General features: G+C 41.2%; 1 protein-coding gene across 1 annotated transcript in view; it reads left to right on the top strand.

Moving 5' to 3' along the window:
- The window catches only part of ARFGEF1 (ARF guanine nucleotide exchange factor 1), a 1,029,389-nt gene that overhangs the window by 463,086 nt on the left and 551,520 nt on the right, over nucleotides 1–14,783 (top strand). Inside the window, exon 8 of the mRNA XM_086918014.1 lies at nucleotides 6,789–6,964. Coding sequence (XP_086774140.1) covers nucleotides 6,789–6,964 — 176 coding nt within the window. The remainder of the gene's footprint in view (nucleotides 1–6,788; nucleotides 6,965–14,783) is intronic.

Below are 14,783 nucleotides of genomic sequence, written 5' to 3'. Positions count from 1 at the left end.
GAGCTCTGTCCCTTGCCAAAAAATCTAATTGCATACCAGTAAGGAATAAATATGGAAAAGAAAATCCACCTTTATGTACTGACAGTGTTTGTAGGTACAAAAGCAGTTTTTACTCCTTTAAGAAAGTTTGTCATCACATAGTCTAATCTTTTTATGAAAGCGTGACACAGATGGTTGCTCAAAAATTGGCAAACTGGTATAAGTGACACACATCCAATTTAAATTTGATTTTAGTTATTAGTTCAGTGTAGTTAATGTGACCTATGTCTGTTAAATTACACCTTTAAAATATACCAAAGTGACCAGGTCTTAAGTGAATAAAGATTGAAGATCACTGTTCCAGCTTTTAAAGTTTGTTGGAGAGTGAATATATTTGTTTTTTACTTCTTGTAATTACTCATCTAGTGCCCTGACCAAATCTTGGTCCAGCTTTCAAGATTTGTACTTCTCCACATTTCTATTTCTTTAGTAAATAAGGCAATTTCCTGCATACAGTACAAGACAATATTTTTCCTACCATGCCATTTGGTTTCCTAATTATTATGATATTGTTTGCATGAGTCAGGGGCGCCATAGCTAATATAAGTTTATGTAGCAAAAGCTAACAACGTGCTTGGGTTACTCTTTTAACAAAATCCAGTCTGTAAACAGGGGAGCTATAGATTCAAGATATTGGATTACTGCATAGTAGGGATGTATGACGGTACAACGCGTACCGTCACAACGCATCCCTTTACCACGCTTCCCTTACAACGCAAGTCGTTACCACGACTTGTGTTGGGGGTGCGGATTTCGAATAGTATAATTTACTATTCTAACACCAGTCCCCGTGGACCCTAGGGAAGGTGTTGGGATAGTAAATTTACTATTTTTAATCCTTTAGCGCCCTCCAGCGCAAGTCGTGGTAACGACTTGCGTTGTAAGGGATGCGTGGTAAAGGTACCGCGTTGTAAAAACGTTGTGGTAAACGATGTTTACCGCATAGTAGCTGGGTCATTTCAATCTATTGTTCCCCGATTTTCAGGGATTTTTAAGCCTTCCACAGCTCTTCCTACGAGATGGGATCAACAACTTTATTGAGGGCTATACATTTCCATCTAAATACTGTTCAGGAGTGAGCAGTTTTGTTAGCAACACTCCTTCATTAAAAAAAAACGTGTTAACCTCATGAGCCAAGTGATTATAAAATAGTCACCTTTTGTTGATCGGAATTTGGCATAAATTATATTGTCTAAATTAATTAAAGCACCTGTTTGTTAAGAATTTCATGGGGCAGAGTCTTGGTCTTTTTCGGGAATTTAGAATGGTCTCAAATAGATGCATGCTTTCTGGTGAAGATCCATAAGTAAAATAGTTCCATCATCTGTATGTATATAGCTCGAATTGGCTGCAAGACCACCAGGACCTAGTGATTTCTCAGTTTGTAAGGGATCTTATCAAAATTAGTTAATGTGAGTTCTATCCCATCCAGAAAATATGAACATGTAGACAGTAATTACCCTGAGGCAATTTTCAATTATAGAAGGGCCCATATCGACTATTTGTAGGTGCAGGTCCCTGGAAAAGTCTTCAAATGCCATTGAAAGATAAACAGGATCCCTTTCTTGCTATATATTTTTGATTTTGTTTACAAACCCTCTGTTTTAACATTCCAGGCTAGTGGGGTCACTCTCTCTTATGGTGTTGCTTTGTTTGCAGACTCAAAACATGAATTGTGACCCTAGTCAGGGGTAATAGTATACTGTAATTGCAGTGAATAAAGACTAGAGCATGGCAATTTTTCAGACTGCGGTTAGTTGAAAAGATTCTGAGGAAAATCTGTATTTCTTTTGGTGGATCCGTCTCTGTTAACGACAGGTGACGTTCCTCAGGGCTCCACAGGTTAATGCCTGCATGGGAGCCACAGTTCTGATGGGTAGCCAGCAGCAGTTTGGTACGGTCCCTATTATTGGTCGAAAGAGTGGTCCATTGCATAGCTGTAGCATCAGAACAATAGCAATTTCATAGGCCACCTTTTCAGCCCTGTGATAGTATTACCCTGATTTGTGGATTTAGAATAACTGGGCCTAGGCCATACAAACCTGAACTGTATTTAGCGTTCCAGGGAGCCCTGGACAATACAGACACAGCAGTTTTTCTGTCTTGGGCAACAAAATGCACCATTTCCTGTGTTCCACCTGCGGAAAGCATTTTGGGGCTATTAAAGCACATGATATTGCCACCAACTGTTATTTCTAATGCCTCTAGGTTAAATGGTGCAAAACATACTAAAATAGCTTAATTGGACGGGAAAGATAACAATTGATAATCTATACCATAGTGTGGGTTTGTATACTTGTTAATGTGCATATTTCCTCTTTCTTTGTTCTACAATACCAAGCTAAATACAATTGGATTAATGCCTTGTTTTGTTAAAACCCTGGAAGGGCGTATAATCTGTAAGTTAAGTGGGTCCTATAATCTTTAAATGAAAAAGCCTCAGTTGTTTCCTTACTTTAACCCCAAAGCGGAATTTGTAATAGTAAAGATAAGATAATAAAGATAAGCAACTGATTTTGTACCCAAAATAACTAGAACATCCAAGAAGGGAACTTACAAGGGCTTACTTTAAATTTAAAAAAATCTATAGTATGTTTACTATTCACAGTTGAATTCTATATTTTTTTTGTTGTAAATCTTTTTATTAGTTTCAAAACAAAGAAAGTAATAGACATATCAGGTGCCATACATTCAGACATAATAAGAAGGCGGACCGATGTTGATACAGGATGGATACTAAGCAGTGAAGAAACGGCGGAGACGCCTACGCCAATGTATGAGAAACAGGATGTGCCACAGTACAATATACAATTCACATTAAGCGCAAGCTCTCAGAGTCTGCCCACCTATAAAATCAGGATAATAGGAGAAGCACGAGCACCAGATACTGGAATACCAACAAAGTGAGGATGTTCCACCAACTATACTTGTAAAAGGAAAGTGAAAGAGAGTGTGAAGAAAAAGAAACCATAAAAACAAAAAAGGAGATAAAACAATAAACCCACCCCCCCACCCTGCACCCCTGCATATGGCTATCGCCTAACACCAACTAGCAGTGTGCCTGTCGCCCCAACTAACTAAATACTAAAAGTAGAAAATGTAGGAGGGCATCTTCATACATGCCCCCGGTCTCCGCTCCCCCCGCAAAGCCAAGAATCCCCAGACTAAGGTCTCGAAATCTATTAAGCTGCAAATACGTAGCGCAACAGGGGAAACTCCAAACGCCGCCCAACCTCCCGAACGCATCGTGGTTGCAAACCCCGTGTCCAGTAATACCCGATGGCAAACTCAATCACACAGTCTCATCCTTGACCCTTCCGATCAAACATGTGCACCCCTTCCGGACAAACTGTCGCTTCCGCAGGATAGTCAATGCACAAAAAAGCTGTAGCAAAGTTCAATCCGAAACGAAGCAGAGAGATGAAAGTGTTGCGAACTCCACTAAGTCCAAAGACTCCCCACACCGTCATGGATTCCCAAAGTTGTTTCATACGCCATCTTAGCGGTGCCGATGTATAGGGGAGTGACGCAGTTTCAAACCAACAACAGTTCCCATCAAAAGTCTCCGGAAAGGGAGAATCAGGTAGTCCATCAGGTATTGCATCCGTAGTCGGCAACGATCGTAGGCCTGACAGTCCAATTGTGGCATCGAGCTTGCTCTCAGCACCCAAAACACTGGTCAAAGGCTCCAACGTCTCACATAGTACGGGGTCTGCTTCCTTCATCGAAGTGGCCATCTTGGGTATCTCGAGTCGTTCCGCTTCTTGTAGTGGACCAGGGTCTGGTCCCATCCACTCAGTTCCAGACAAAAACACTATAATTTTATGGATGCGGGCTTCAATGCAAACATGAAGTGACCCTATGGCTGCCAACACCGTTTGTAGTGATGGATCACTCTCAGTCCGCTCCACAACATCTCGCTCAGTTTCGGTCATATTCGCGTCCCGAGAGAGCCTGGTCTCCCCGGGGGGAATAGGTGGATGCGGAACGGACGATTTCAAAGGGGAACTTATCGTTGGGGACAATAACAATCCGAACTCAGCCACCGCCGGCGAAGATCCCAACCCAGCAAACACCGGTGGGGCCCTAACCGGGCCACCGGGCCAGGGACCCCCGTCCGCTGCTCCAATTGTGCGTTGTCACCCCTCCTTTAATATTCATCAATTCCGCCAACCATCGTCAACTTCGGTCCAAGAAAAAAAATTCCACCTCGTAGACCGGACCCTGTTACACAACTACAGCCGATATTGTTCAACTGAAACCCGGCAGGGCCAGTACTCGAGACCCCGGCTTCCAGGCCGGTCTAGGCCGCAAAATGCCACACGACGTATCTTTGTCTACCGAACTGGTAGAAATCTCGGGATTGCACCGTTAAGCTCCAGTCCGGTTCATACACACGAAGGCAGGGCGCAAAAACAGGATAAATAACAGGATCTTCTGGCAGGAGTCGGAGGTCGGCGGTGCCGGGAGCTTACGCGGCCATCTTGTCTACTGGCGTAGCTCCTCCCCCCGAATTCTATATTTCTAATTAGTTAGAAAGGCTCTTCCGTACCACAAGATACAAGTTATTGGTGGGTCACCCTGGGAGACTCAAAAATGCTCAGTACAGATGAAACATCCATTCACATTTAGGACGTGAGTTCTAGGGCCATGATGGAAGGTCTGAAACTGGGTGACAGTTATGTAATGTTAATTTTTAGTTGTTGAGAACACGTATGATATCTTCTTTCAGGATAAGAATGAAACAGCTGAAAAGATACAAATATAAATTACTTAGTGCCCCAAATAAAGCTACTGGCTAAAGAGCTAGGTTTTTATAAGTGTATGCCCTGATGGTTTGGTACTTGCATCCTGACATCTCTAATGGCTTAATACACTCTCTTTGGAGACCAGATTGCTGTCTAGATTCTTAGTGGTTATTCACTGAGTAGGAGAATGTGACTGAAACCTTTGTGAACCCAGTGATGAGACAATTAGCTCTTCACTTTGTGTTCTCCTTTTTATTTTTATTTTTCACACCTCCCATCTGAACTGTTGTTTGAGAGCTGAAGTATGCAACTATGAGCTCAACTAATTGTATAGTTAACAAAGCAGAAAAGTGGGACTTGTTGTCAGTTCTGATGGCCCTGGTATCCTCCACATGAAAAAGACCATATCCCACTGGTCGCAGTTTATGGGGTACATTACATAGATTTCAGGGAGGATATGCCCTGAATGTGTTGTACTGTACAGCATAATTGAATAGTTTGTTTGCTGTAGCAGTTTACTGATGTATGTTATGATTGGTGGGGGGTTAAGAATGTCCTCCTTGTTGTGTTACTCCTAATTTAAAAAAAAATAATTTGAAAATATTCCTTATGCCTATGACGGAATCTGTGTTCACATTGCTAAAGCAGTAGGTTAGTGCAGAGTCTGTCCATTCATGGTGTCCATTGTGATCCATCATCCGAAGCCCGAAATGCAGTGTTGTCTCAAAGTTCTTGAACATCATTTTCTAGTCCTGCAGTATCTCCGGAAATAGCTTCCACCTTTTTTTGTGTCTCCTGTGTTTTATGCACCACTGTCCAAAATAGCTAGAGTCCTCTTGCAGTGTTCATCTGGGATAAGGTTTTCAGGCAAGGGTTTAATTTTTCCCTCTGAATGTTATTTCACATATGGTAATTGCCATAGATCCAAAGGTGTAACTGGGTGTTTTGGTGTGCTATGGCTACGTTTTCCACCACAGGCTATAGGTGCACCGAAACATTGTGGACCGTGTATGATTTCTATACCCTGCCAGGATCTTCGCCTATTGTGCAGGGTAGTCTTTCCCTGGTATCTTGTGATCATTCCTGTCCAGGGTCATCAGGGTTCTAAAAGGTTCGGTCTGGTTTGAGAGATTAGTTAGGTTAAGCATTGCTGGTAGACTGACCTGGTGGAGCAGATTTGAAGATTGCATAGCCTAGACCTATAAGTGTATATATGTTAGCATATTTGCCACTACTTCATCTTGTAGAATTGGATCTAGGTTTGGTAGTGTGAATCTCCCAAGCCCCAAAAAGTAATTTTTTTGTTTTTCCTTTTAGGGTTTAATACTGTCATATGTGAATGTAGCACAAATTTATACTCTGGTAAATGATCAGTGAATCTAAAACTTTGAGTATTAGGTAACCTTTGTAAATTTCTTAATTTATTATTTCACTTTTACTTTTTGTATTCCACAAAAAAAGAAAACATTATACAACAAGTTCCTGCAGTCAATTTGCTTTGCTCTGCTTTATTCACTTGACCAAATGGATTATATATTCCAAGTATTGAAGATGAAAAGAATTGTGGCTCGATTATTTGTAGACTTCACATTTGTTCCAGAATAATACTCAAGTCATTGTGGAAATATTTGAAGGACATGTGGATGATAGTAGCTTAATCCTCCAATTCTGAATTTCTCAAGACTGAAACAGCTTGTAGCTAATAGAGATTAGTTTACCTTACAGTTCATTTATCTGCTGAGTTAGTAGAACCTGTCATGAATATCTATTACACCAGAATATAGGTCAGGAAAGTGCGATTTGTTTTGCTGCGGGTAAATACACAATTATATTAATGTCATGCAGTTAGCAGTTCAATATTTCGGTAAATCTAGCATCTATAAGAACAAAAATATTGCATGTAATTTCTCTTTTCTGTAATCTTTCCCGATTGTATTATTTTCTGGTCTCTATTCTGTTTTCATTACTAATGTTTCCCTATAATTCTGTTTTTACTTTTAGATTTAGAAGATGCCGCTGCCATAAGTGGAAGTGTTGAATGTACCATAAGCACTTTAGAGGATGGCAGCGATGGTGAAAATGTGCATGCTAATGGAATCCCAGGAACCCCCATATCTATGACATACACACCATCACTTCCCGATGACCGGTTGTCTGTCTCATCCAGCGACACTCAGGTACAGACAGTTTAGAGCAGACATCTGAAGCACTTTTGTGTCGTGACTACATTTATCATAAATTAAATGTTAGTTGCCAGCCTAATGAAAAAATTACACTTTATTTTTTTATACACACATATAAGGGTGCATATATGTATATGAAATATATATATATATATATATATATATATATATATTTTTTTTTTTTTTCACTAAAAAAACAAAGGTTAAAGTGACGTTATAGTTAGGTGAAAATGTTAAACAAAACATTTTAAACTATAAAAAAAAACATTGACATTCACCAGGTTAAAGTTATTTCCAATAACTATTACTTGCACCCTGCAGTATTGTTATTAATGGTGTCATTTCATACGTCATTAGTGATGCTATCAATGATGTCATAAAACATGTCATGATTGGTGTAATATGTGAGGTCATAAGCAGTGCATGGTGAAGGTGTGAGTTACAGTAACGTGAAATAACTATAAATTGTGACTTTCAGTGGTTGTTTTAGTTTAAAATGTTGTTTTAACTGACATTTTCACCTAACTATAATGTGACTTTAACCTTTGTTTTCTTTCAAAGAATTTCTGAGTTTTCTTAATGCAAAGTAAGATAAAACTACTATACCTAAAAAAAGTCACTTTAACCTTAGTTTTTTGCAAAGATATTATAACTGTACCAAACTATAACGTCACTTTCACCTTAGTTTTTTTCCACTGAATGTCTAGTTTTCCAACTTAAAGTAATATGTTATTACCACACATAACTATACCTCCCCTCACAGCCTTTGGCTGTACATGGCGTGGCCTAGCCACATGGCCAAATGCTCGTATGTGGCCACCCCACAACAGACCTTCCCCTTTTCTGAAACAAAAAAATTATTTCCCCATCTCGCGGGACTCTCAACAGAGTCAGCGCTCCTTCGGGACTCTTGCTGGAACAGGGGAGTCCTACTAACTTCTACAATAGTCCAGCAGGATCAAAGCAACCCAAAAATTAAATTCGCCCGACTTGTCCCCTGACACCTCCTCATAAAGCCCAGGGGATTAGGGTACCCGTACCCTTCTCCCTTAGACCTTTAAAAAAAAAAAAATCAGGCCACAGGGACCTTTCTCCTCATGTTGCAGCCAGGCAGTCAGGGTGCGAGTTCGAGTGAGACTCTCGGGAGCAAGAAAGCTGACGGGAAAAGAGACCCTCTTGGCCAATCACATTGCTCTATTATTTAAAGTTGCGTGCTAGTGGGACACTCCTGAGAGTCCCGTGAACCCAACCATCCAGATATACATACGTTTTTAACCTTAATTTCTCAAAAACTATTTTTTCAGATTTACACCAAATCACAAAATGTACGCTTTTTGGGTAAGATCTAGCTCTCTGGCAAATTTGGTGTCATTTGATTCACCGGTTGGGGCTGTAGCGCTGTTCAAAAATCCCTAAGGAAATTGCATGGGGAAATTGTGTTTTGAGTATCCCATTTTGTCTAGGTCCCTCCTAAGCGGAGTACCCCTAAACTTTCATGGACGAAGCTGAGGTGAATTAACTTTTTTGGAGGGAAATATTTGTGAAGATTCGTCAAACTGCACAAAAGTTATTAGCAAACCAAAACATTTTTTCTCTATGGTAACTAGGTACAAATTATAACTACACACAAAAAAAAAAATATATACACCCACACACACACCCACACCCCCACACCCCCACACCCACCCCTTAAATGGGCTGGTACTGCCAGGCACATATTTATTTCGGGAGAGAGAGTACCTGCACTTCTCAGGAAGAACGTAATACTTTTAATTTGTGAGTACCAGCACTTTTCATAAACGGGCAGGTACTCTGGTACAGAGTACCTGTTCTTCTATCTTCCAATTTCAAGTACTGGATAAACATCTAGATGTAATAGATGTCTGTGTGGATATATATATATATATATATATATATATACTGGATAAACATCTAGATGTAATAGATGTCTGTGTGGATATATATATATATATTCCAGCAACTCCCAAGAAGAATCTCACTAACAAACACATGAACTTTTTCTTGAAGCTTGTTTATTTAAGCATATTAAACTACGCCACCTTCACCACCCACCAAAGTTTCGAACAAGAAATGTTCTTTTTCACGGTATCGTGAGTCGGTTTTTTGTTTCACCCTTAAATAGTGTAAATTTACAAACAACCAGAGAGATGCATTCTGGTACTTATAGTTTCAAAGTATTTTAGCTATTTACATATTCGATTCAACTTAATCCAAAGGTGGCATTTATGGCATTTTATTTATAGCTATTAGTGGATTCCCATTGCATTTATGTGTTTGTCTCAGTGAAAGTTGTAGTTCTAGAAACCTTATTGGTATATCATTTCTGTATGACTGTCTTTGCGCATGATACTTTCTAGGTGTAGTACCTTGAACTTTATATGCACATGATAGATCATTTTACAGATTGTTTCCGCAATATATTGAGGTATATACCTCATATACCAATAAATTTACACTATTTAAGGATGAAACAAAAAACTGACTAACGATACCTTGAAAAAGAACATTTCTTGTTCGAAACGTTGGTGGGTGGTGAAGGTGGCGGAGTTTACTATGCTTAAATAAACAAGCTTCAAGAAAAAGTTCCTGTGTTTGGGAGTGCGATTCTTCTTGGAAGTTGCTGGACAATTAATTACGGGGCTTGGTCTGGCCTCGAAATAGGCACCCGCTAGGCAAGGAGCGCACCGGTTTTAGACTGTTTGTTTGGAGAGAGATATATATATATATATATATCTCCAAACTGAGTCTCCCAAAGAATCCAAGATCCCCCGGAAAACAAATGAAGCAGTCACTCGATTTGTGTGAGACAACTAATTTATTCTTAAATCCTTTGTAGCATTATTCACAGCACAAAAAACCAACGCGTTTCGTTAGCTCCCCACTAACTTGATCACTGTTGTTTCAAACACTGTTTGCTGGTTGTATTTTAAAATGGGAGTTCCCGCCCACCTAGGTCACATGATTACACCAATCTGTTTACTTTCACAGTGGTATTCTGGGATATGTAGTTTGCATTTTAAAATTGTATCAGCAAATGGCTCGTTGATGGAACCAATGGGGAACTTTATTGATTTTTTTCTGAGACCCTATGTAGAGGATTTGAAATCATACCTCAAGGATACAACAGACTTTTTATGTACATAAAATGGCAAGAAAATTATCTTCTGATATCGATGGATGTCATCGCGTTGTACACGAACATTGACAATGATTTGGGCTTGCAGGCGTGTAAATATTTTCTAAAACAACGCAATATACACTACAAGGAACACAATGAAATGTTGTATGAAATGATCACCTTGATGCTAACAAATAACATCTTCCTCTTTGGCGAACAACTCTATCGTCAGCGTAACGGCGCGGCGATGGGCTTCTCATTCAGCCCAAGCTATGCTTGCATAGCTATGGGATGGTGGGAGGAGGAGATAGCCTGGAACTCCCAAAACTCGAGATTCACCCGACACATTATACAATGGAAAAGATTCATTGATGACTTGTTTATAGTGTGGGACGGAAGCGAGAAGGAGTTTGATGAATATTTTGAGCTTTTGAACAACAGTATACCGGGATTGAAATTCACTTATACAAAAAGCAGGGAACGCCTTTCTTTCCTAGACACAGAGGTATACGTAAGAAATAACAAGGTGGAGACAACATTGCATAGAAAGGTAACGGCTACAAACTCCACCCTTGAAGCTACGAGTTTCCATCAACCTGCCTTGATCTCAAGTATACCCTACGGAGAATTTCTTCGAATCAAACGTATCTGTAGTGAGAACACAGAATGGGAAAAACACAGCGCAATAACAATGAACAGATTCCGTAAAAGAAAGTATGGGAAAAACTTGACTAAAAAATGTTGGGAGAGAGCAAATGAGAAACCAAGGGCAGACTGTCTGAAGCCACAAATAAAAGAGAGTACAACGGAAGAACCAATTAGACTCATAATGGATTACAGCAAGGAGTCCAAACAAGTAATCCAAATTCTCAAAAAGAATTGGAAAATACTAAAACTTGACCCGACTATAAGCCAAAAAATGGGAGATCATCCTGTGGTGACATACAGAAGAGTAAAAAACTTGAAAGACCAATTGATTCATAGCCACTTTGTCAACAAGAAAAAAACAACATGGCTCAAAACCATAGGATTTACCAAATGCTATAATTGCAAAGTGTGCGAGATAGCCAAACCAACCAAACAAGTCACGATGGCAAACCAAAAAATCTGGAAGATAAAGGAATTAATCACCTGCAAAAGCCAGTATACCGTCTATATGATCGAATGTCCTTGTCAATTACGGTATATAGGAAGTACAATCTGTGAGCTGAAAAAGCGAATCTTGGAACATGTAAGGGCCACTACAAACAAGGACAGAGGAAATGCAGTGGCCAAACACATGGAGACACATCATGACGGAAATTGGCGATTGCTAAAATTCCTGGGATTGGAAACGATGTCACTGTCAGACAGAGGTGGACATCGTGAAAAACTTCTACGCCAAAAGGAGTCGCGTCACATTTTGAACTTTCGAACAATGACCCCTTTCGGACTGAATCAGTCGGAAGAACTTTATGTACACATCTGAAAAAAAACTAAGACTAATTCTCGAAATAATCTCCATAATTTTTCCATCCCACAAGCCCACGTGACAGGTCAAGAAATATGGAGTATCTGGGACATTTGAAATAAAACATAGAGACCCATAAGCAAAAACTTTACAATCCTTCAGTAATTCCAGCCCACTGGAGGGCTCCAAAATTTTCAAAGGAACAAGACTTGGGAGTATGACCCTGCATTCGAAAGACGTTTTTGATGTTTTGGTTTAAAAATTGTTTATGGAGGAAATACCTCATTTATATAGAGATAAAACATTTAAAGGTGTTAAAACTCAGTGCAGCGGGGAATGAGGAAACATAAAGTAAGGAATGGGTTTAAATCTTGTGATAAATTGTGTTACGCTTACATTTATTTGAAATGCAAACTACATATGCCAGAATACCACTGTGAAAGTAAACAGATTGGTGTAATCATGTGACCTAGGTGGGCGGGAACTCCCATTTTAAAATACAACCAGCAAACAGTGTTTGAAACAACCGTGATCAAGTTAGTGGGGAGCTAACGAAACGCGTTGGTTTTTTGTGCTGTGAATAATGCTGCAAAGGATTTAAGAATAAATTAGTTGTCTCACACAAATCGAGTGACTGAAGTGGCGGCTTCATTTGTTTTCCGGGGGATCTTGGATTCTTTGGGAGACTCAGTTTGGATAATTAAGCGGCTTGGTTCCACCGCATGAAGCCACGCACCTGCAAGAAGCGCCCAATACGGAAGGAGACTTGAACCAACCTGGGTTGAATATATATATGTATATATATATATATATATATATATATATATATATATATATATTCAATGAGCCCGACATATGCTGACTTGCCAACAGGATTTATTTAAGCAAAATTAGCAGAGTTCAGGAAACGCCAGGCAGACGGGTTTCAAGCGGAGATGTGCGCTTTCATCAGTGCCGGTTCCCGTTTCCTTCTTTTCAGAGCCTTGCACCTGGGGGTAATTAAAGTGTCCTGAGCAGTCTCTGGCCACTCCTTTGTTGGTTCCTCCCGCCTCTGTTTGATGTTGTGCTGCCTCTCGTGCACGTGATGTACCCAGAGGAATGCTGGTGCTGCGAGTCCAATGTGCCAGCCCATCCAGTGAGTGGCTGACAAATGCACAGTGGCTTGACTCACTGCGTTGCACTCCTCCGTTTTCTGCACAAAAGGAGAGTAGTTTGCAATACCTGATGGGGCCTCTGCAGACATGCTGCATATATATATAGCCCTTGGTTCAGAAAGGTGCCTTTTTGTTGAATGGTGTAAATCCGTTCAGTAGTTGCTGAGAGAATCAAAAGTAAAATCACATATATATCTATGGTCATGGAGTATCCGCGCACCCTCCCGATGACCAGCTGTATGCTAGTTGGCTGTCAACACTCCAAACCAGGAAGTGTTGGCAGCTTTCTTGTGCCTTGGTAGAACCGAGGCACAAGAAATCACTCAAAAAAGTGTGCAAAACGCAAAAAATCGCAGGATCCGCGCATCCCGCCGCGAAAAAGAAAAACAAAGCGCAGGCTTCTGTGCTTCTTTGCTAATTAGCCCCAAGGGGGGCCAAGCCCAGGGGCAATGGGTTTAATGTAATGGGGGGCCCAGAGGGCTTTTCTGAATTATGGGGTGGCTCTCAGCCGCCCAGCCCCGTGGACCGCCACCCCTGGGCTTCAATATACATGGGTGGGGGGGCTCAAAGGCTCCCCCAAGCCCCGGGGACCGCCATCCCCCCCCCCCCCCGGGGCTTCATGAAAATATATGTGGGGGACTCATGGCCCCCCCGCAACCCTGGAAACTGCCACCCCGAGCTTTAAAAAAAATAAAAAATAAAAAACCTGTGTAGGGGGGCTTGAGCCCTCCCCACATGCAACGGGACCGCCACCTCCCCGGGGCACTAAGAGTTTACATTTGGGGATCCGTTATAACTTCATTATCCCCACTAATCAAACTGGGTTTTGTAGTGGCCAAGGAGCTACAACTAATATACTGGCTCTCACGTTGATAATTGATGCAGCCAAAGTATCAAAAATGCCGCTCTTCCTGTGTTTCATTGACTACACAGCCTCGTTCAACCATGTCGATCGTTCCAAACTTTGGGGAAAACTGAATAATTGGGGTATACCAAACACACTTTTGGAACAGCTAAAACAGCTGCACACAGACACATGGATCAGGGTCAAACTAGGCGCAGGGTCACACATCTCAAAACGAATCATGACCTCGAAAGGCCTCAAGCAGGTGTGTTTCCTTGCCCGGATCCTTTTCAATCTCTTCTTGGTCGATCTACCTGGGGAGCTGGACTGTTGTGCATCCGATGCTCCAAAACTGGGAAACAAGCTAATGTCAAACTTGCTATATGCTGACAACTTGGTTTTAATTAGTCGGACACCAATTGGACTTCAGCACCTATTAAATACAACAAGCAGTTTTTCTAACTGGAACTCTCTTAAAATAAACCTCGGAAAGACCAAAATTATGGCAGAAAATTACCATAAAAAGAAGGCCAATAGTTGGTTCTTTGATGGCCAGTGTCTGGATCAAGTACAAAGCTATAAATACCTGGGAATATTAATGGATGACAAATGCTCTTTCAAACTTCAGTTAGAGGCCATGCGAAGAAAAGGGACCACAACGTATTTATCACTGAAGTCACTGAAAAGACGGCTACCCGACCTTACGATTGATCCTTTACAGGTCCTGAGGGCTAAATTGCTGCCGACATTGACATACGGGAGTGAGGCCCAACGCCCTGTGGCGCAATTTAAGTTGGGGAAATAATTCCCCTTCAATCCTGAGGGACCCTGGGGGTCAACTAGCCTACCAGGTGTTTCCGGTAAGTGCCAATTCGCTGCGTTGCAGAGAGGTGGTGAAGGCCATGCCCCTTTTTACACCTCTCTGCAATGGCGCTTACTGGAGGTACCTAGTGGGCTAGTTGGACCCTAGGGACCCGCTGGATTCAAATTAACTTAATCTCCCAAGTTAAAACGGCCACAGGGCGCTTTTACACAGTGTTGAAGGGAGGGGACGGGGCCTGAGGTGACGTGTGCAAACACGCCCTGTGGCGTGTTTTAAGTTGGGGAAATAATTCCCCTTCAATCCTGAGGGACCCTGGGGGCCAACTAGCCCACAAGGTGTTTCCAGTAAGCGCCACTGCGCTGCGTTGCAGAGAGGTGGTCTAAGCTGTGCCTCTTTTTACGTC

This window comes from Lissotriton vulgaris, chromosome 4_1 (genome assembly GCF_964263255.1).
Source record: "Lissotriton vulgaris chromosome 4_1, aLisVul1.2, whole genome shotgun sequence".
In the NCBI taxonomy this organism is placed as follows: Eukaryota; Metazoa; Chordata; class Amphibia; order Caudata; family Salamandridae; genus Lissotriton; species Lissotriton vulgaris.
This window is presented reverse-complemented; position numbering and strand designations above follow the sequence as displayed.